At 46.9% G+C, this 23,339-nt stretch overlaps 2 protein-coding genes across 4 annotated transcripts in view; one reads left to right on the top strand and one right to left on the bottom strand.

Moving 5' to 3' along the window:
* Nucleotides 1–1,941, bottom strand: part of SLC25A47 (solute carrier family 25 member 47) — a 39,580-nt gene extending 37,639 nt beyond the window's left edge. Inside the window, exon 1 of one of the 3 annotated variants that reach the window (XM_081914980.1) lies at nt 1,422–1,941. In XM_081914980.1, coding sequence (XP_081771106.1) covers nt 1,422–1,743 — 322 coding nt within the window. In that variant the 5' untranslated portion in view covers nt 1,744–1,941. Of the gene's footprint in view, nt 1–478; nt 602–1,421 lie in introns of those variants that run through there. The other 2 variants (XM_081914979.1, XM_081914978.1) reach the window with 2 other exon arrangements.
* SLC25A29 (solute carrier family 25 member 29) lies at nt 758–14,823 on the top strand. The gene is made up of 4 exons (XM_081914943.1): nt 758–1,116; nt 4,616–4,659; nt 8,312–8,395; nt 13,937–14,823. Exons 1-4 carry the CDS (start codon nt 1,083–1,085, stop codon nt 14,693–14,695), a joined length of 921 nt encoding a protein of 306 aa, XP_081771069.1. The 5' UTR covers nt 758–1,082; the 3' UTR covers nt 14,696–14,823.
* The last annotated feature ends 8,516 nt before the right edge of the window (nt 14,824–23,339 follow it).

Here is a 23,339-nt window from a genome sequence, read left to right on the forward strand (position 1 = left end):
CCAGAAAGGCAGCTGGAGTCGGAAACTGCTGGAGGGCACCAGGTTGCTACAGGCCGAGAAACAGTATACCTCTGGAGAGTTAACAGAGAGACGGGGGTGGTACGGCTTGCCCAGAAGCTTGCGCGCTTGCCCAGAAGCATCCCCATCGGCTGGCTTGTCGCGCAGCCCGTAATCTTTGGCATCCGATCCTTGGATCCAAGGGAGATGCCAAGGAGTTCAGTGGGGCTTCCCGCTACCCAACAGGCAGCTCCTACTTCCGTCCTCTTCAGTCTCTGGCCTCTGTCCAACCCCCCCCCCCCCCCGCGCCCCCTCGACGGTAAGGCAAGCGCCTTCCTTGCTCCCACTTCTCCCCTGGGCGCGAGATCCACCCAGCCGCTGCTCCAGGGCGGCCTGCGCAACCGTCTCCCGCTTTCCCTCCCCGCGCCGCCACATCGCCAAAGGCGCCGTCACCGCGCCATCCTCGCGCGCAAAAACGCACCGACACAAAGCCACCGCTTGTGCTCCTCCTGCGTCTGGCGGGCGGAGCTCCAGCTGCCTTGGCCCGCGTCCTCCGGCCCCCCCTCGCCGCGCTGCTTTCCTAACCACTGGCTTCCCATCCCCGGCAGCCTCCCTCGCCGCGCAGCCAATGAGAGGCCCGGGCGGAGGGCCGACCTGAAAGGGTGTTGCCTGGCCAGGCGCGTCTCATTGGCGGCGCCCGCTTCCCCAAAAGGCTCCGTCTCCCCCTCCTCTCTCTGGCGTCAGAAATAGAAGCGACCAGATCGGATTTGGCAACGGGCGAGGGTGGATCGTGCCGGCTCGGAAGGCGCACCGGGCGGGTTGCTGGCTTGCTGCGCGCACAAGCGAGGCGGCGACGAAGGGAAAACGAATTAAGCAACAACCGCTACCTGACATTAGATCTCAGATCGCCCCCCCCCCTCCTACTCACTGGATCCGAGGGAGCCGATCCCGCCGCCCCCCTCCTCGAGCTGCCCCCAAAGGAATTCGTAATAATTACGCACGGAGCCGGGAGGTGCATTAGAAACCAGAGGAGCGGGACGAGGCGCACGAAAGGGGTTTGAAGGCGCGCTTTGGAGACCGCGATCATGGCGCTGGATTTCCTCGCAGGCTGCGTAGGAGGTAAGCGCTGGCGGGCGATTCCGCGCTGCCAGGAGAAGCGGAGCTGCTCTATTGTTATCTATCTTTGCGCGATCCAGTTATGTAAGGAAGCCGGGGCGGGGGCGAGAGAGAGAGACAGCGGCTGGGCTGCCCGTGTCTGCGCCTTTGGAGAGCCTCGTGTGTGCGCGCGTTGCTTGGCGCACTGCAGCGGGGATGTGCTGCCTACCCGTCCGCCTGCCTCCGAGAGAGGGTGGGGGCACACTGCACGCTTGGAAGAGAAGAAAGAGGCACCGTGGGAAGCCTTGGCGCGATGGGTGCCTCCTTACCTCTTCTTGCACCCCTGTCTCCCTCCTCAAATTGGTGACTTGCTTCGGTGCCTTGGCGCGCCGGCGCCAGCTCTCTCTCCGCTGCCCGCATTGTCCCTGAGGCCCGAGGGGGCCATTGTCCCTCTCGGCGCCGAGACTGCACCGGTGCCCATAAAGGCAGAGCCGGTGAGTCAGCGCTCGGCAATCGGCTTCCCTTTTCCCTCCTGCCAGACACTCTCCGAGGGGGTCTGCCCGCCACCTCCTCGAACAGGGCTGGAACTGCGCGAAATCGAAGCGGGCGTTGTGCGCTCAGACGCCCAGTCTCCCTTGTTTCCTTGGGCATCGCCTATGGAAACTTTCCCCTCCGAGCCAGGGATTGATTTGGGCCGGGTCTTGGATCTCTACTGTTGTCGAAGTGATCCTTGTTGAAGTAGCGGGTGGCTCTCTGAGCACGCGCAGAGTTCAGTTCTCCCTTCCCACTGAGCGCGCACCATCAACCTTCCCTGTGAGATGTGAGCTTTGTGAGGCCGAGGGAGTGGTCTGGCGCAGGGTCCTTTCCCTTAACTGGGCGAAGGTATTTCTGCGCGCCCCCGCGGCTCATAGCTGACCCCTCCCCCTAACCCCTCTAACCCTTATTATAGGGCTGCCTTTTGTAGGAAGGTGGGGCTGCGCACCAATTTCCTGAAGTGTCTTGTGCTGGAAGGACAAGCAAGAACCTCCTTCCTCTTGGGGTGGGGACAGAGCAAAAAGGAAACAAATGGACTTCAGCCAAGGGATGCTGCTCACCTCTCTGCTAGCATATTGGGGGGGGCATGGGCGTAGCCAGGATTTATGTTGGGGACAGGACACCCACCTGTCATCACCCTCAGTCTGGCAGACACCGAATGAAATGCCTCAACAACAGTTGTTTTCAATTCCTTTCTTTTGACCTCAAATGCTCAGAAAAATCTGCCAGGATCTTTGCTAGAACGCACCACAACACCATCCAAGTGACCTCAAATATTCTGGTTATTTCTACTTTTAATCAAGAATTTTATTTATTTAGGGGGCAGCTGCCCCCCTGGCTACACCCATAGAGGATGCGCTGTTTTTTGTAGTGTGGGGCTTCGAGTCTTATTATTTCTGCCCCTTTGAAATGCTTGAAGTGTCCTTATTTTGTGCACCACTGGAGTGGTGACAACCACTTTACCCAATCTGTCCTCCCCCCCAAAAAAAAAATCATACGAGTTTGTATCCAATATAAACCCATTCAAGATAATGAATATGGCTACTCTGAGTATGACTTGCTTGGATATAGCCTACAATAGCTTCCTCATAGTGCTGGATGAGTTTACTCCTTTTTTTATTTTAGCTGCATTAGGATCTTGCAGCAAGAATAATAAAGATTATTCCTTAATAAAGCCTTAAAGACTACCATCTTTATTATGGCATAGCCGCTTGTGGGCAGAAACACAATTTGGCAGGTGCTCATGTCCCAAGATCCTATGTTTTGAGGGGCAAAAGATAGAGAAAGAAGAAACAAAGTGCGTGTCTCCTTGCCTTGATTTTGATGAAGCAATGCAGGTCTGACTCTGGAGATGTCGTCTTCCTCCAGTGAAAGTTACAACAGCGAGTAGCTGGCTGGTTCCAGCCTATTGAGGCTTTCCTTCTCCCTTCCGTTGTTGACTTCCATCTTCTCTCTCCCCCGCTCTGCAAGCACAGTTCGGGGTTATGTAGAACACTCTGTACTTAATACCTTCATCTGCTGCAGTTTTAAGTATGCCACTTTGCGTGTGATTTTTAAGTCCTTGCCAAATCGGTTTTAATAAGATTAACACAGCGGCACTCAATTGGATCCTTAAAGGAAGAACTTAACAGGAGCCTGTTGACATTTTAACCCTGCTTTATTTTTGAAGATGCTATGCAGAAAATATTTAAAAATATGTAGGCTGAAAATCATCAATCCCCCTAGCCATACTTGTTCAAATACTTGCTTTAAAAATGTGGGGTTGTGGTTTTTTTTTTTTAAGTACTTGCATCACTTCCTACAGCAATTTTGCATGCTTACCACATTCTTACTAGAGCACTAGCACTTGGTCTTAGATGCAGTGGCTAACATGTGTTTCCCTTTAGATATTGTGGGACTGTCATTCCCACTATCCTTGGTCATCTTCCATGCTGGCTGGGGCTGATGGGAGCTGGAGTCTAGGAATTGCATCCAGTGAAGTTCTTCTATTTTGTGCAAGGACCTCTGCTTTTGCAATGTAACTTCCTCTCTTCTTCTCAACCCATATCCTTTCCCCATAATTTCTCCGGGGGGGGGGTCAGAAGAGGTGCACAAGCAGAGGTCTTTGGGTGAATAGAATGAGTTGATTGGATACAGTCTTAAGATGAGCTTGGAGTTTCCTGCCCCATCTCCCCATGTGTTAAGATGCACCTTGAAGGCTCTGCTCACTTGACTGCCTACAACATCTGTCAGGTGGGCAGCCACGAAAGACGGAGCCTTCCCAGTGGTGTCCCCACTCTCAGTTAGAGAACTGACCTTTGGACTGGTCTTGAGAACTCATCTGTTCTGGGATCCTTCTCCAGGGTTTTTGGTTTAGCAATCAGTCCTGCTTCCCAGGGAACTCTGGGATTGTAGCTCTGTTAGGGAGGAATAGGAGTCTCCAAACAACCTTTAGCACCCTTAATCATTTAAATTTCCCAGGATTCTTTGAGGGAAGCCACAAATATGGTACGACTGAGTCCTGTAAAGGTAAAGGACTCCTGGACAGTTAAGTCCAGTCAAAGGCAACTATGGAATGTGGTGCTCATCTCACTTTCAGGCTGAGGGAGCCAGCGTTTGTCCACAGACAGCTTTCCGGGTCATGGTGCCATCATGACAGAAACCAGAGTGCACGGAAACACTGTTTACCTTCCCAGCGGTACCTTCCCAGTGGTACCTATTTATCTACTTGCACTGGCGTGCTTTCAAACTGCTAGGTTGGCAGGAGCTGGGACCGAGCAACAGGAGCTCACTTTGTCGTGCGGATTCAAACTGCCAACCTTCTGATCAGTGAGCCCAGGAGGCTCAGTGGTTTAGACCACAGGGCCACCCGCATCCCTCCTACCTGAGTCCTATAGACAGCAACCATGTGACTTCTGTAGTCTTCTGTGCTTTGCAAATAGTTGTTTCTGTGGTGGGTTATAGTGGTACAATGCCAGATTGTCTCATAATGCCTTCTTCTTCATTTCAGGTGCTGCCGGCGTGTTGGTAGGACATCCATTCGATACTGTTAAGGTGGGTTGATTTTCCACAGGCTTACTTAATCATAAACATTTAGGCCGAAGATAGCACTAGCCCTTATGAGTAGAAAGCATTTTTGTTTTTTAGAATTCAGATGTTTTGGACCCATTAAATAAAAATCCTCATAGGCCAAATCCTGGTATAGAGATCTTGAATTAGATTTTCCGACATACTGAAGCATTGAAACATCCCACAGTGAAACCAAATTAGCAGCAGATTAAAAAGTTCCAAATTGATAGTCCCTTTTGACTTAAGTCCTCTGATTATTGGGTCTTCAGACCCCCCCTTTTTTTTAACTCAGCAATCCAGCAGGATCTAGCAAAAATGCTTATGGAAGATACAAATTTTTAGGACTAATGCAAAAAGCGGGTGGGGGGGGTTGCACTGCACTTAAAGGTGCATTGTTGCTGTTTGGTACATTTTTTGTTTTCCTACTCTCTTTGGGGAAACATAAATTTGTTAATTATATTTCCCGGATGACAGTTTGCAACATGATGAAACAGTCTTGCTAATTAACATGCTTCCTCCCACCCTTGGGGAAATATTGTGAGCTCACAAAGGAATACTTTTCTTCTTCTTTTTCTCTTCGCCCCCCCCCCCAATTAAGCTGACATTTAATTGGTTGAACTCAAAACAGAAGTGGCCGATTGCGGGTGGGAAATGAGATCCAATTAGGCATATCACTTAAAATCTCTGCCTGTACAGCAGTCAAATAGCATCTCAAAACAGGTTTGGACTGGCCCATGGGTTGGAATTTCCTGAGTCTAAGCTGGGCTTTAGTCATTTGCACACTTGCTTGAGAGCAAGGCTCCTTGAACGCTGTAGGGCTTACTTCTGAGTACCCATGCACAGGATCAAGTAAATCCAATAATTTCAGCTTGAGTGTGGGTTGGAGCAAGGGTTTAAGGATCTTCTGGCTGAGGAAATGTGCCGATTAACATTCATAACCTTAAAACATCCCATACTTAATAGGTGCAACAATTACGGATGAAATGTGAAGTCTGTTGGTTTGTAGCTGTAAAATTCAGTCATTTCATGCAATGGTGTATCCTTTGCTTGAGAAACCGTTTCCATTAGATTCCGATGAATTTCTGTTGAATCCCATTTTGTCCCATAGGGGATAATACGATGATCCTTCATTTTATGGACATGTTTGCAGAACCAAACATGAGGACCAAAACTCTGACTGTCTGGTTTTCTTAATCTTCTTCACTTTTTTTTTTAACTTAATGGAATTGGTTTTAACTGAGAGGGTGAAGGCATAGTCTGACACCCTGAACTGAAACTTATTTTTTATTTTTATTTTCATTTTAGTATATTTCTATCCCACCTTTCTTCCATCATGGAACTCAAGGTGGTGTCCATGGGATTCCTAGGCAGTCTCCCATCCAGGCATTGACCCGACTCATACCTGCTTAGCTTCAGAGTGGTGCCTGCAACATGTGCCCTCGGACCACATCTTGGGACCAGGAAATGCATTTACTTGGAAGCACATTCCATTGAGCATACTTGCAAAGCAAATGTATTCAGGGATGGGGGATTAGTTAATTACGATGGCAGTATACAAATCCCTCAGTTAACTTGCTATCACGTTGTTGAAGGTACAATGACATTACTAACAATGCAAAGGGGTGGTGGTTCTGTTTTAAGGCTGCAATCCTATACACACTAATCATGGGAGTAAGTGAACTTAACAGGACTTATTTCCAAGTGGACAATTAGAGAGAATCGTGCTGTCAGTTACCAGTTTCATATCCTGTCCATGTTTATTGGAAGGCAGTCCCATCGGGAGACTTGTTCCCAAGAAAGTCTGCATGGGATTGCAGTATTAGACTAACTTACTTTAATCTGCTAGGTAATAATAACCTGGTCTTGTAAAAAGGCAGTTTATGCAGAACTAAATACTGTGTCGCTGCATTAAGCCCTATAACTCTTTCCTTGTGAGTCCTGGATGGCTAAACATTTCTTAGCTTTCATTTTATTTTTTAAATAATTATCTTTTAAAGCAAATTTTCATTTTGAGACCATAAATACATCTTGGGGAGGGATCCGAAGCAAAGCTTAGTTTCCTCTCTGAAGCTTGTTTTTTCCACTAGTTGCACAGATAAAGCAATGTCTGGGTTTTGTGGGAACCTGGTGGGGGAGATTCAAAAAACATCAGAGATGCTGAGCTGAACCTGATCCAGGTCTTCTTCAAGTGGCAAATCCTTTCCTGCTCCTCCTCCTCTTCCCCCCCAGTTTGTTGATGTAATGTGTACAATTGCTTTGTTGCTTAACTGCCTTTACTTTCTGAGCTAGGGGCTGTCTTCATTAACAGCAAAAGTGTTACTTTGTTGTAGATGACAGATAAGCCTCATCACGGGAGAGTTACCTAGTAAGTATAGACCAGGTGAACCTTCTGTTTCTCTCGGTCTTAATTTTTTCCAACATGTATGATTAGTTCAAGTTTTATAAAGACAACAAAATAATAATAATAAAAATACCAGGAAACCATATGTAGTTTATTCCCTTCCTCTTTCTTTTTTTTTCCTTTTTAGTTTAAAAATGTTTCTTGTGCTCTGAAGTGGAGGGGGTGGGGATTTGCAATATGCAAGGTTTATTTTGAATACCAGCTTTTAAAAGAAAACCTGACTTTGTTTTGCATTCGTTTTCCTAGAGTGCACTAAAAAGATTTTATGTGCTTTTTTTACATGCTTAAAAAAGATTTTATATATGTACTTTGTGCAACAAAACTTGTGAATTCTGATTTCAGCCACTCCTTAAATTGAGGTTCCCATTTTTAATATATATATATTTATTTATTCCCCCCTGCCACACACAAATGTTATAACCATGTCTGTATTGATGCATTTTTAGGTATTGGTACTTGGTTGGTCTGTGGGGTTCACTCTCAGTGTATGTTTTCAATTCAAAATTTAAGTGTTTTTATATGCCAGGGTTCAGATTCAGCAGTATTGAAAGAAGGCAACTGGCATAATGTAATGGGAATGGTATAGAAAATTGCATTATGCCAAAAATGTAAGAACCTTAGAGCACCTGCGTGGTAATGTTTTAACAGGCCGCAAAGAGAGACTGCCCCACAATGCTTTAAAAAGCATTATTGGTTAAAAAAAACTGTAGGTCCCTCAAAGCAGGATTTTCTGACTCTATTGTCTAAAATACAGGCATCTTCTTTAAGATTTAGGGTTCATAAAAAGTGGATATATTTCACATATCTGTTAGTTAGCTGCGGTCTAAAAGGAAAAACTATGAACTCCATTCGTGATCGCCTGTAGAATATTCTTGTTCATCAACTAACATCCTTTAAACTTGGCCATTCGTGACCACTGAGTGGATCCTCGCTGGCCTTATTTCATAGCTGAGAATAATGATGTGTGCTAATGAAACCTTAGATAGCTTGAAGTAAGGGGGACAAGCACCATCCCCTATTAATCATTCCCATCTCATGCAGACTTGAGCACTAAACTGAGTGACTCCCAAAATACTGACCATCTTTAAAATTGCCTGCTATGGCACTGTGGTGTCAGGACTGGGTGCACATTGATGCACCTTATGTGTGCCCAGTCAAAGGTGCTGTCATACTTCTGCCTGCTGATTTTCATTTATTTTGTTTGCCATGCCAACGAATTCTCACTACGTTTTGTAGGTACGCCTTCAAGTTCAAAATGTGGAGAAGCCACTTTACCGGGGGACCTTGCACTGTTTTCAGTCCATCATAAAGCAAGAGACGGTGAGTAGCTTGTTCAGTGATTGTGCTCTTCACTCGTGGTTTGCACTGTATTCAAGGGAGAAGGAGCCTTTCATGAATAAAGCCTAGGAGCTCCTTTTCACCATGGGTGTCACGGGAGCTGCTGCAGCAGCAGCAGCAAGGCTCTTTTCCTGTCACCTTTCCTGTCACTTCAGAATTCGCCAGGCCACTTTGGATTCCTAGACCAGAATACCAGTTTCTGGAAACCACAGGTGCGGGAGAGTGCCCTTGTGTTCGAGTCCTGCCTGAAGCACAGGCATCTGGTTGGACACTGTGAGAACAGGATGCTGGACTAGATGGGCCATTGGCCTGATCCAGCAGGCTCTTATTGTTCCTATGGGAGGAGTTTGCAATGCGGCTGTGCAGAGGAGCTGCAACTGGGTCCTCCCACACGATCTGTGGTTGACATCTTGCATTAACTAGCCAGTTACAGCTCTCACACTACAAATTTTAATTAGAGATCTGACCCTTGGGTCCCCCTTTCACTTGGACGCCTAGATGACAGCTGAAGGCCAAAAGTGCCTTTGGCCAACTTCATCTGCTATGCCAAATAGACTCTTTTTCTTGGAGGAATCAGATCAGCCTGGGGTTTTTCCTGATCTCTTCACCTCCGGTTAGATTATTGCAATGTGCTGTCCTTGAAGGATACACTGTAGTTGTCAGGGGTTATGACCCGAGTTGCTCCATCAGCTCATGTTAGCTGATCTTCTAGGGTGCTGGTCTCTAGATGGCTTCCAGGCTCCATTCAAGGTGCTGTTCTTTGCTCTTTAAAGTTCTAAACTATCAAAGAATATCTCAAGAATCACCTCCCCCCACAGGACTTGGCTCAAGAACTCCATTCTAGATCCAAGCCACTCTTTCAGGTTCCCTCACCATCAAGAGTGTCCTTGTGGAGGTCCTTCTCAGTAGTGGAACAGCCTCCCAGGGTGGGGTCTGGTCACATCACTGATTGGACAATGATGACTATTTTATTTCAGTGCATCTCGTGAGAATTTTAACGTTCCACTAGGATTTAATTGCCTCTGTTGCTGATGCCATTTGCTTTAAAGTCTGCTGTTTTTAAAAATCCTTTTTTGTGGTTTTTAACTAGTAGATGCTTACTGTGCCATCTCTTTCATTATTTTGTTTCTATACCGTGATTTTATTGTTTTTATGACTGTACAAAAAGTGCCTTATAGAAAGGCGGACAGTTGTTCGATCGCTACGGTTAAAATGAAGTTCACCTAAATGGATTCCAGTGGAAACTAGTTAGCTCAATGTTTCGGCTTGTACAGGCACATTAACTGGTTTTTAGCCATCTCACACACACCATAACTGGCATATTTTCTGCTCTCACTGGAGCAAATTATTAGAGCCGTTGCCCCGAGAATGAGTCTTAGACTCTGCCACTTTGGAATGGGGAACAGAGAAGACTTGCATATGTTTGAGAAGACCCCCATGAAAAAACCCCCCCAAAGTAACTCTAGGAAACAAAGGGACAAATTAGGGGGGGGGGAGGATAAATGCAACACCAAACTAAGGAAATTAAACTACAAATAGCAACCGATTAGGGGCCCTAATCAACATTGGCACTGCAAACTAGTGGTGAGGATTGTGGGCAATTTTTTGTCAGGACCACAATGCTGCTTATAGGTGGGTGATTTTCTTAAAAGCAGAGATCTTAGACCCAGGTACCATATATGGCCCTCCAGATCTCTTTCTGTGGCCATCAGCACTCTCCCCAGGCCACACCCCCTCACCAGCCCTCCACCCGCTTTTGCCTCTTCCCCCACCCCCACGATTGGCATGTGGCCCTAGAATGTAGCCCAGCAGGGCTTTGTGGCCCTTGGGTTGAGAGATGCCCCTCTACCCCTGTTTTAAAGCAGGGGAAGTTCCTCACAACACCCGTAACAGTTGCCTTGGAATTTGGCTCCCTGCAGATCAGAGAGAGGTTTAGCTTAGTCATGTTCCTGGTGTGCCAGTTTTCCCTACGAAGGGGCTCGTGATGTGTGAAGGCACGACTTAATCTTGCTTCGCTCCTGGCCAGATGTAACTAGCAGCTGATAACTGAATGGGAAGTGAAACCAAAGTTAAGTAACTTCCCTAAGGGACGTGTCGAAATAGCTCTACAGGTCAGTAGGGGAAGATCCCCAATTGGCCACAATAAATGCTCCTCATGCCGCAATGCTGGACTTTTCTTCCAAATGCTAATAGAAGCGTGATCGGAAGAGGGGCTTCCCCATCCCATTAATCATGTGACTGCTCCTTGGTTGGTCAAAGAGCCACATGGGCAGCCATGTGACGCTTCCTTAGTCATGACTTGACATATAATAATAATACTTTTATTATTTATACCCCGCCCATCTGGCTGGGTTTCCCCAGCAACTCTGGGCAGCTTCCAACCAAATATTAAAAACAATACTGCATCAAACATTAAAAACTTCCCTAAACAGGGCCGCCTTCAGTTGTCTTTTAAAAGTAAAATAGTTACTTATTTCCTTGACATCTGCTGAGAGGGCGTTCCACAGGGCGGGCGCCACAACCGAGCAGGCCCTCTGCCTGGTTCCCTGTAACCTCACTTCTCACAGGGAGGAAAGTGGCAGAAGGCCCTCGGAGCTGGACCTCAGTGTCCGGGCAGAACCATGGGGGTGGAGACATGGCCAGTTGCTGCTGTCATCAACTTTCTGCCTCCTCCGTAGCTGTACACACACCAATATACGTTTACAAGTACTCAACCAGTTGCCGCAGTTGTACGATTCTGTACGGTTTTTGAGAACTTTATGATAGATGGAAGACAAATACAGTGGTACCTCGGCTTACAGACACTTCAGGTTTCAGACTCCACTAACCCAGAAATAGTACATTGGGTTAAGAACTTTGCTTCAGGATGAGAACAGAAATCGTGCGGTGGCGGCAGTGGGAAGCCCCATTTGCTAAAGTGGTGCTTCAGGTTAAGAACAGTTTCAGGTTAAGAATGGACCTCCAGAACGAATTAAGTTCTTAACCCGAGGTACCACTGTAGCCCAGAAAAACTCTTTGAGATATAGTTACCAGGTACTGATTTTAAATGCAGCTATTTCTGAAGGAGTACTTAGGAAAAATGAACCTAATTCAGTGGGACAGAAGGAGCTTTCTAATGATATTCATGGAGTCTAAGCACAACATATTTGCCCCTGTGCCATATGAAATGGGGTCATGAAGTTTGGTTTTCGTAAAACAAACCCCACCAAACGTTGCAGCTCCTTTTAAGATGTGAGCATCCTTAGGATGCGGGGGTTTGTTTCAAGATAGCATTCAAGTGTGCTGTTCCTTTGAAGGCTGGGATTTCTCCTCACATTAAGGGGAAAGATAACTAAACAGAGGCTGGGCACGGTCTTGGGAACATAGAAAGCACCTTTATAACGAGTTAGACCATTGGTCCATCTAGTTTAGAATAGTCTACACCGATTGGCAGTAGCTCTCCAGGGTTTGGGAGAGGGCTCTCTTGCAGCTCTGCCAGAGGATGCTGAGGACTGAGCCTGAGGCCTTCTGCATGCAAAGCAGATGCTCAAACACTGTGAGGGCCCCCAAGTCTCAAGCTGGTTTGTGGTGGCTGAGGGCTGAAGGCAGATGGGGATTCTTTGAAAAATTGCACCCTCTTTTTCATTAGCAGACGGCTTTGCTGGCTTAAAAGCCCTTCTATGAGCCCAGTGGGATATTTTGACCCCCACCCTATGAGTTATTGTGGGTTCAGAGAAGTTTGTGGCAATTTTGCCTGCCTCCATCCCTTGCCCAGAAGGGTCTAAGTCTTTAAAGTTGGCATCATAGAATTGTAGAGTTGGAAGGGATCTTGAGGATCATCTAATCTGATCCCTTGCAATGGGGGGATATTCAGCTGTTCCATATGGGGATCAAACCTGCAACTATGGCATTAAGAGCACCATGCTCTAGCTGACTGAGCTACTGAAGGGTGTGCATGCCCTAAGGCAGTGTTCCCCAACCTTGGGCCTCCAGCTGTTGTTGGACTACAACTCCCATCATCCTTGACCACTGGTCTTGCTAGCGAGGGATGAAGGGAGTTGTAGTCCAAAGGCTGGAGGCCCAAGGTTGGGGAACACTGCCCTAAGCAAGTAAAGGAGGCAGATAATAATAAATGTCTATTTCCAACTCAACTTAAAGCTTTCTTGTTGCAGCTGCTATCCATACCCACTCAAACAACATTGTCATGACACAGGGAGAAATAACTTGAGGGAAGGCGTGTTGACAAAAGGATTGAGATTTCTGAATTCTTACTGGTTAGCTGAGGCAGGGTCATAGCCCAGCGAGAGAGCCTCTGCCCTCCATGTAGAAGTTCCCAGGTTCAGTCTCCAGGTAGGGCTGGGAAATGCTGCTGTCTGATACCTCTGCCAGACAGTGTAGACGCAGGTGGTGCTGTCGTCAAACCATTGAGCCTCTTGGGCTTGCCGATCAGAAGGTTGGCAGATGCAGATTCCCGTGACGGGGTGAGCTCCCATTGCTCTGTCCCAACTCCTGCCAACCTAGCAGTTCGAAAGCACGCCAGTGCAAGTAGATAAATAGGTACTGCTGCAGCAGGAAGGTAAATGGCGTTTCCGTGCACTCTGGTTTCCATCACAGTTTCCTGTTGCATCAGAAGGGGTTAGGCATGCTGGCCACATGACCCGGAAAGCTATCTGTGGACGAACGCTGGCTCCCTCAGCCTGATGAGCGCCGCAACCCCATAGTCGCCTTTGACTGAAGTTAACCGTCCAGAGGTCCTTTACCTTTGCCTTTTTGCAACACTGAACTAGATAGATGAATGGTCTCATGTGGGGTGATGCTAGCCTAACCTATTGCTTAACCAGAAGAGAAGGTTACAGGAACCTTCAGGTGAAACATTTTGAAGGCTGTGAAGATTTTTATGCATTAAATAGAATCACAGGCAGGATTAAATTTTCAGCAGTGGATGCAAAATAAAATATAACAGTAATGAAAGTATTGTGGAATAAATACGTATAATGCAACCTGGAAAGGTAGGAAGTTGACTTTGGAATTCGGTATTAAATCTGATGTTGTTAAAAAGAACTGAATAAAAATGACTTGGCTAATATTATTTATTTGTTTATTTATACATACATACATACATACATACATACCCTGCCCATCTGGCTGGGTTCCCCCAGCCACCCTGAGCAGCTCCTAACAGAATACCAACAACAACAATAAAGTGATAAAATATCAAACATTAAAAACTTCCCTAAACGGGACTGCCTTCAGATGTCTTCTAAAAGTCAGATAGTTGTTTATTTCCTTGACATCTGCTGGGAGGACATTCCACAGGTGGGTGCCACTACCGGGAAGGCCCTCTGCCTGGTTCCCTGTAACCTCACATCTTGCAGAGAGGGAACCGCCAGAAGGCCCTTGGAGCTGGATCTCAGTGTCCGGGCAGAACGATGGGTATACCTTCAGGTATACTGGGCCGAGGCCATTGCGAGCTTTAAAGGTCAGCAGCAACATTTTGAATGTTCACCAAATGCCAATTTCTCCCTTCTGTTTTCTCTCTCCTAGACCCTTGGACTTTACAAAGGCATTGGGTCACCTATGATGGGACTTACCTTCATCAACGCCCTCGTGTTCGGCGTTCAAGGGAACACACTCCGTGCTCTCGGAAAGGACACTCCAATGAACCAGTTCCTTGCCGGTTCCGCGGCCGGCGCCATCCAGTGCGTCATCTGCTGCCCCATGGAGCTGGCTAAGACGCGGATGCAGCTGCAAGGGACGGGCGAATATAAGCTGAAGTCCAAGAACTACAAAAACTCCCTGGACTGTTTGGTCAAGATCTACCGGAAGGAAGGGCTGAAAGGCATCAACCGGGGGATGGTCTCCACGTTCATGAGGGAGACGCCCAGCTTTGGCTTCTACTTCCTGACATACGACTGCCTCACCAGGTACTTGGGATGCGAGGCGGAGGACAGTTACATCATCCCCAAACTGCTCTTGGCGGGAGGCATGTCTGGGATTGTCTCCTGGCTCTCCACGTACCCCGTAGACGTGATCAAGTCTCGCCTCCAAGCAGATGGAGTGGGCGGGATTGTGCGCTACCACGGCATTCTGGACTGCGTCAGGAAAAGCTACCACGCCGAAGGCCTGAGGGTGTTCACAAGAGGCCTCACCTCCACGCTGCTTCGAGCTTTCCCCGTGAATGCTGCTACTTTCGCCACAGTCACTGTCTTCCTCATGTACATGAGGTCGGAAGAGAACCAGATCCGAGGCGATCTAAGTGGATGTGAGGCTGGCCCGGCGATCCAGCAGCCTTCAAGCTTTTAGATTCCCGAACGGAAGCAAGTGATCTTCTTTTTATTTTATTTTTTCCTTCCTTTCTTTTTTTTTTAAAAAAAAAATCTGGATGTAGAAACTGTAAATTTCTGTCTGTATAAAGCATCCTTTTATCGTGACTTAGGATTTCACCTCCTTTATGAAAGCAGCAGATCTGTTCTAGAAATCCAGGTAATAAGAGGACTTGCTTTTTTTATATATATATAAACATTGTCTTAAAAAATAATAATAGACCTCATCCTACCTTCCAGCAGTTCATTATTTGGCCTAGCTGCTGCTACAAACCTCATAAAAGACCCCCAGCCTACCCTATTCCCATTCAATATTGATATAAGCCCCTATGCAAGCATTCTCCATGCATAAATGGTGGAGAAGGGGCAGGGAGCAGCACTGGGGTCCTGATTCTGTGCAGCACGTTATGCTTGGACATTTGAATGTTGGTAGGTTCCCCTTGCAGACAATGGCGCCATGCATGTTGGGATGGCAAGGCAACTGGCACACATTCTAGCAGGATGGGTTTTCTTTGCCTTACGTGTTTGTGCTTGAATAGAGACGTGAGCCTTATTCAGGCATTTGCCTGAAAGTGTGTGGGATAAAACGGAGGGAGGGGGGCAAGGGCAAGCACACAAAACTCCCTCTCTGAATGTCTCAGTGCACTGGCTCCATTTCCGTTTTGAGAGGGAAGATGTAGAGAGGAATTGCTAAGTGCATTAGGAAACCTCGTCAAGATCAGGACATGTCGCCATATTTCAAAAGCTGAAAGTCCAGTTGTTGTTTTTTAGTTTTGCCCAAAGTTGTTGACTTTTTGGAGCTATTTTTAAGGAAAATCTGCAAAAAAAACCTTGACACTGCCAGCATGGGTTGCCATACATCCAGATTTTCTTGGACATTTTAGCTGATTTCCACCCAGACACTGCTTCTGATTCCAGCTATGTCCGGGAAATTCCGGACCTATAGCAACCCTAATGTTCACCCAAGCAGTTTTAATCCCCTGCCCTCACAGCACGAAAAGAGAGAGGTATCCAGATGTGCTGGAAAACCTGGCTTCAGGTGGCGCTACAGCCATTGCCTAGTCACCCCTTTGTTAGGCAGAATCCCACCAGCAATACTCAGTGACTGGGAATCAGGGAACCTGTGTCCCTACACCAGTGGTTTTCAACCAGTGTGCCATGGCACCCTGGGGTGCCTTGAATGAAAGTCAGGGGTGCCATGGGCAACACTGGCCTCTGACTCTCTTTCCTTCTATTCCTCCTCCCTTGCCCTCTCATGTCTCTGCCTCCCAAAGGCTTGCAAAGATGTTTGTTGCTGCAGCCCTGGCTGCAAGCTCCCCAAGCGGATGGTGCCTCTGGGGCAGGCCAAGGGGTGCTTCCCAGCCCCCTGTGGAGCAGTCTGAGGAGGCACTTCTCTTTGGGGCGGTGGGGGGAAGCTCAGAGACTAGGGGTAGCAGCAGTGGCTGCCTAGAGGGCTTCCAGGGAGAGAGGCGAGGAGGCTGAGGGAACACTCCGCAAGGGAGGCTGTTTGAAAAGGAACGAGAGGCTGCCAGCTCTGCAGCCAAGGGGGTGGTGTAATTGGGCTCCTGAGTCCCACAGGGGTGCCCCAGAAAAAAATGTAGTTGGTCAAGGGAGCAGTGGAATCAAAAAGCTTGAAAACCTCTGGCCTGCAGGTCCCTGTCCCTGACTCTTCTTGCCATGAGAAATTCCGTAAATGGTACATGCTTGAGCATTTACTGTTCTTGCTATCAAGGCTGATGCATTAGTCATTGGAAATCCCACATACTGTGAACCTTTCAGTACAGCATATCAACATCCTTCTTTTTCTCTTGGTTGTGAAGTTCCTTAGCTGGGTTCCTGCTGGGTTCTCGCACTTCCCCCATTTTGCTGTACTTTTGACAGGAAGCGCCTGACTCCTCTGTGAGTGTGTGCATGTATATGCACTTAGACAAGCAACGAAGGATGCAATTTGCCTTTTCCTAATGTACTGCAGGTTGCACTAAAAATCATTCAGGAACGCAGGAAAGTCCTATGCACTTCTGATAAAGCTTACCTACCTTGCTAGTTGCTGCATAATGCAAGGCATCCCTATCCAGAAAGCTTAACAGCGCTGATTGTTGTGAGGAAAGTGAGCTGCAGAGCTGAAAGTTGTCATTCCTGAGACTGGGATGTGTGTCAGCACAGCATTGAATGATACCTAACTATAATGAGAGGGAGCAAAGCAGGGCTTCATTAACCTCGGCCAGCGTGAGCAAGGGCCATGGGACTTTTACATGAGCAACATCTATAAGGCTGCAGCTTCTCAGTGCAGGTGTGAAAGATGCAGGTGCATATTGACACTATAGCACCTTTGTAGCTCCTCATCTCTCTCTTGTTACAGTGCAGTTTGGAAGGCAAGCTTATCAAGAGAGCCTCTGGCAACTTTTTGGCCTATTCCGCAGGGCTGTGCCCAACAACGTTGTCCCGTTTGCACCACAGCTTCTGCTTGGGCCATAGAACTTCTCCCCTCGCAGGGCTCCCAAGTTTGTTCTGGGGTTCCCCCCACCCTGTGGAATGGTTGTGGAGGAGAGGTTCTGTCGTGCAGGAACAAACAGGACATTTGTCATATGGTTCAACACTGGCATGTATGTTGTTCTAGCTCTGTTGACCTCAAACGTTCGTTAGAATCCGTGCAAGTTAGCTGGATGGTCAGTGAGAGTGAGATTTACTTTTCTTTACAGACAAGAGGCTTAGGCTGCAGTCTTATCTCCTCTTAGCTGGCTATGAGTCTCATTGAATTCCAAATACTTTTGAAGAGGTATGCATGGAGTCGTGCTATGGAGCCATCGCTGTTGGCCAGTCACCAGTATTAAGAGCCTAGCAAGAGCTGTAAACCTGTCTTCTTTTACCCTGCCAAGTGAAGGAGAATTTTACCATGCTTCATTGAGGCCAGATATGATCGTTACAGGTCCTATTGCTCTGTGAGGGGCATAATGTTGCCACCTGTGGAGGTGGTTTTAGACAAGCCCTGCATAACCCATGTCATGTCTCCAAGCCTTCTTCCTAGTCCTCAAAGGTGTTCTTAATTCTGGTGTAGAAACATCCTACGGACAGAGGTAAAATTGAAATGGAAGCATAGCCCTTGACTATTTTCCACACATTTGAAGCTAGGAAAAGAAAGCCAGGAATACTCCCTTGTAATAATTACAGGATACTTGTAATTACATGTGGTGTAGTGGTTAAGAGCGGTAGTCACGTAATCTGGGGAACCGGGTTCGCGTCTCCGCTCGTCCACATGCAGCTGCTGGGTGACCTTGGGCAAGTCACACTTCTCTGAAGTCTCTCAGCCCCACTCACCTCATAGAGTGCTTGTTGTGGGGGAGGAAGGGAAAGGAGAATGTTAGCCGCTTTGAGACTCCTGAAGGGGAGTGAAAGGCGGGATATCAAATCCAAACTCCTCCTCCTCCTCCTCCTCTTCTTCTTCTTCTTCTTCTTCTTCTTCTTCTTCTTCTTCTTCTTCTTCTTTCCAAGTTGTGTTCTCTGTGAACCTTTTATTATTATTATTATTAAGCTGATTTATTATTTTATTATTTTCAACAAAATAGTAATAAATAAAAATAAAAATGTGCACCCCACCCCCAAGACCATTCCATTGTAACTATCCAACCTCCCAAAATTTCAACACCTCTTGCAATGGTTTGACCCCTTTTGTGAACCTTACTTTCAACACTTCCCATGTGGGCAGAACAATGTGCAAGGCAGCATGAAATTCCTAAGGTCAAAAGCAAGAGGAATTCCAAGCTCCACAAGGCAAATAACTCCTAGATCTGACCCAATTAGAAAAACGGGGGGAGCAGGAGTTATATTCACGTCTCTATTTCGTACAGGACAACGCAGAGAACCTGTTGGCAAACACTTCTTAGTCAAGAGTCACTTGTGTTAACCATGGTTTATTGAAAGGGGGTCTTCCTCAAAGCCAGTGTGGTGTAGTGGTTAAGAGCGGTAGACTCATAATCTGGTGAACTGGGTTCACTTCCCCGCTCCTCCACATGCAGCTGCTGGGTGACCTTGGGCTAGTCACAGTTCTCTGAAGTCTCTCAGCCCCACTCACCTCACAGAGTATTTGTTGTGGGGGAGGAAGGGAAAGGAGAATGTTAGCCGCTTTGAGACTCCTTCGGGTAGTGATAAAGCGGGATATCAAATCCAAACTCCTCTTCTTCTTTCATATCCAAAGCACGATTGGGAAGCTGTATTATGTTGAGTCGGACGATTGCTCCATCTAGCTCAGTACTGGCATCAGCTCTCCACGGTTTCAGACAAGAGTCTCCTTCCCAGCCCTGCCTGGCGATGTTGGGGATTGACCAACCAGATGCTCTGCCACTCAGCCATGGCTCTTCTCCAACCATGGTTCTCTAAACCCTGGGGTCCCCAGCTGCTTTTGGACTACAGCTCCCATCCATAGCTACAAGGACCAGTGGTCAGGGATGATGGGAATTGTGGTCCAAAAACAACCGGAGACCCAACTTTGAGAAACTCTGTCTTTGCCATACCTTCAATGTGAGGCCTATTCCTTTTCTTTTTAAGTCTTTCCTCCTTGATATGCTTACTCTTCTCCTTGTTATTTTTCTGCTGCTCTTCTCTCAAGAATGTGCAAGCCCAGAAGAAAATGGCAGTGTTGCTGCTACTACTGTGAATGGCTTTAGAGCAAGGCCTAACCCAGCTGAGGGTCTCAATGTATTTGCTGAAGGCCAATGCTCTATGAAGTGCTAAAAGGTTTAGATTTAGAGAAGGGAATTTTGGGCAGGGGGTGGTGGTGGGAGCCACCTTTAAGCAAGGGATATAAAACAACACAACTGATAATAAAGAACCTCCCACAAGCTGATGGCCATGGTGGGTATTTTACCCTTTTTATTGGGGACAGAGGTGCAATAGGGCTGGCTGGTCTTTTAATGAAATACCTACCTAGATAACAGCATTTTTAAACCAATGTTACGCTGGAGAAACCTGTAAAACTGGTTCATCGCTTCTATACCTTGGAGGTATACCGAATGTTTCGCTGCCTGTTTGGCAAGGACACTCAAATTGAATGTGAAACCTATCTGAGCTGTTTATGCACAACAATTCAAAGCAATGACAACTATCTCTTTTTTTGTACAGTATTCTGTAACTGTTGTACATAAAGGCAGAATGAATGAATAAATCTTTTTTTAAAATAATATTGTAGTTTCATCAAAAGGTGCATCTATATTTCACTCCCACGTGATAATGGAAGACAATCACCTAATGATTGTATGTTTTATGGGACAACCTCAGTGCAATGCAGGCAACAGATCTGTTGATGGTTCTTGCAGAGCTCCCAATTTTTGCAAACCAGCCACAGGTTGCAAGACATTTCTTGCTGATAAAAGGTCTTCGGAACCTGCGCAAAGCAAATCAGAATTGGGAGTTGGTTGAAACAGTAAGTACTTGAAAGAAGCGGTTGTGGTGCTTTTCTCAATGGGAAGTGCTATTATTTTCAAAGGCAGGAGGTTACCTGTTGGAAGCTGCTGTAGTTTTGTTCCCTTGGCTCTTATTTTTTGCAATTCCAGAAATGGAAGGAGAATTGCATGTCCCTTCCATGCCTCAAACTCTCCATCCATTCATGCAAGTTTACGACCCAAGTGAATGGAGTGATGAAGAAATACTGTGTTGCAATAAGCAAAGTCCTTTGCAAACCCCACACCCGTTTACATCACATTTACAAAATGTGTATTAGCATCGTATTTTAAAACCATTTGAGATCCATAGCCACAGAACTTACCATATATAAAATTCAACTCGTATATCAAAATTAATCATAAAGCATACTTGCAATTTTCTGGTCACTGTGGCAAATGCAGCTGCTGTTTCAGTAATGTAGAACTGATTTACAATGCTAGCTTTCAAGGATAATCTCCTGCCCACAATTTCAGTAACCATGCAAGGAGTCATGGGGGATAAATATGCTCTTAAAGGTAAAGGGACCCCTGACCATTAGGTCCAGTCTGGGGTTGGGGCGCTCATCTCGCTTTATTGGCCGAGGGAGCCGGCGTACAGCTTCCGGGTCATGTGGCCAGCATGACTAAGCCGCTTCTGGCGAACCAGAGCAGCGCACGGAAACGCTGTTTACCTTCCCGCCGGAGCGGTACCTATTTATCTACTTGCACTTTGATGTGCTTTTGAACTGCTAGGTTGGCAAGAGCAGGGACTGAGCAACGGGAGCTCACCCCGTTGCGAGGATTCGAACCGCCGACCTTCTGATCAGCAAGCCCTAGGCTCAGTGGTTTAACCCACAGTGCCACCCCGCGTCCCACTCACTTTAATCAATGGGACTTGATTTTGAGTCTGGCTCTCACATGGAGATTCCCGTAAATGTTGTGTATGGATTGCACAACTGGCTGATTTAATCATGCAACCTGGTTTAACCAAGCCGTAGAGACCAAGGCTGTGTACACACCATACATTCAAAGCAATGCAGTTTGTAAAGGGTGGTGGGAATGGTAGCTCTGTGAGGGGTAAACTACAGTTTCCAGGAAGCTCTGGGAGAAGCCATGTGTTTTAAATATATGGAGTGTAGTCAGCCTTCGATGTGGGAAAGCTGAAGGGATGTAAACGTATTTGGAACCTTTCAGCAGCCAGCTAGATGACCGCTCAATCAAATTTAATTAGGATTTGGAGAGAAAGGGAATCCATTTGTCCCGGATGCCGGAGAAGGGGGAAGTTTCAGAAAGCAGAGCCTCTTAAGAAAGGCCTGCCTGATGTTTCACAGAAGGTATGTCAAGAATCTTGTGCATGGACTACATGGGAGCTCACCCAGCCACAGGATTCAAACCACCGACCTTCTGATCGGCAAGTCCTAGGCTCTGTAGTTCAACCTACAGCACCACCCGCATCTTATTCCCACACAAAAAGTGATCGTCTGTAGGGAGCATCCTATGATCATGGAGGCTTCCTGTCTTTTGCATCCTTGATTTTCCAGGGTTCCAAAGGAAATCTGTAGAGAGCTTTCTGTACTCGTTGGGGCTTCCTCCTTCAGAAGGAAGGCAACCAGAATGGCAACTTTGGGATGGAACCAGTACACTCATCCCAACCACCCTGCCCTCGATGCTGGAAGAGGGCTTGACCGTTCCACCTTACAAAGGGAACAGCAGTTATGATAGGGACCTGCCTCCAATGTCTAAAATGGCACCAACTGAGCAGCTTAGAATTGTCCTCAATGAATGGTGGTAATGGGGACCCAGCAACTGTGATTAGCAGATTCCATTCCTGTTCCTACAGCACAAGTAAAATGCCTACTTGCTGCTACAACTCATCCAGCTCACTGACTGTCAGGTTCAGTCATATATACCAAAAGTGAGGTGCTAGTACAGGCATAGGCAAACTCGGCCCTCCAGATGTTTCGGGACTACAACTCCCATCATCCCTGACCACTGGTCCTGTTAGCCAAGGATGATGGGAGTTGTAGTCCCAAAACACCTGGGGGGCCATGTTTGCCTATGCATGTGCTAGTAGCAATAGCAGGACTGTTTAGTTTGCTGACAAATATTCAGGTTCTTTGATAACACTAATAGTTGTTGTTGTTTAGTCATTTAGTCATGTCTGACTCTTCGTGACCCCATGGACCAGAGCATGTTCGTAGCTTCGAGAACACTGTCCAACCATCAATCTTTCTCAACATCAGGGTCTTTTCCAGGGAGTCTTCTCTTCTCATGAGGCGGCCAAAGTATTGGAGCCTCAGCTTCAGGATCTGTCCTTCCAGTGAGCACTCAAGGCTGATTTCCTTAAGAATGGATAGGTTTGATCTTCTTGCAGTCCATGGGACTCTCAAGAGTCTCCTCCAGCAACACTGATAGTTAGGCTATCCTATAAACCCTATGGAGATGGTATTTTTTTTATATAAATGAACAGCAACCAGAGAATAAGGCAACGTCCTGGGAAGGAAGGAGTGAAGCTGCTGAACTCCAAAGGGTGCCGTTTCAGCCTCGGGGTTATGCTACATCAAAGGTGGGGAACCTGAGTTTCTCCAGACATTGCAGGACTAAAACTCCTACCAGTCTCTCATAATTTGGTATATTGGTGGGGCTGATGGAAGTTGAGAGTCCAGCGCACAGGGAATCTACTGGTTCCCCACCACTGAAATACCTATTCAGGTTCAGCACACTCTGCAGCTACACTTGGGCAGTATTTTTTAAATGAGTATTCAGAGATGCAGCAAAAGGTGCTTGGTATTTCTAAAGGTGAAGTTAAAGCCTTAGAAGCGTCTCCCAAACTTGGTTCTCCAGTTGTCTCTGGACTACAACTCCCATCATCCCTAGCTAGGACTAGTGGTCAGGGATGATAGGAATTGTAGTCCAAAAACAACTCGAGAACCAAGTTTGGGAGACGCTTCTAAGGCTTTAACTTGTCTCAAGGACAAGAGGGCACATGGAGGATGAGAGGAAGTACCACTTATGCAAGTGGACCTTGTCCAAGCTGGAATTCAGAAGCTAAATTCTTTTTTAGGAATTAAATATACATGCAGGTGCCGCTATCAGAACACTAGTTATCCAAAATCTGCTAGCTGAACACCAAGAATCATACCCAAACCTTGCTACGCAGACAGCTGATTCAGATATCCAAACAACCAGTTTGCCCACTTCCTTACTTAT

The sequence above is a fragment of the Podarcis melisellensis genome, assembly GCF_964234715.1.
Source record: "Podarcis melisellensis genome assembly, chromosome: 1".
NCBI classification, from domain to species: domain Eukaryota; kingdom Metazoa; phylum Chordata; class Lepidosauria; order Squamata; family Lacertidae; genus Podarcis; species Podarcis melisellensis.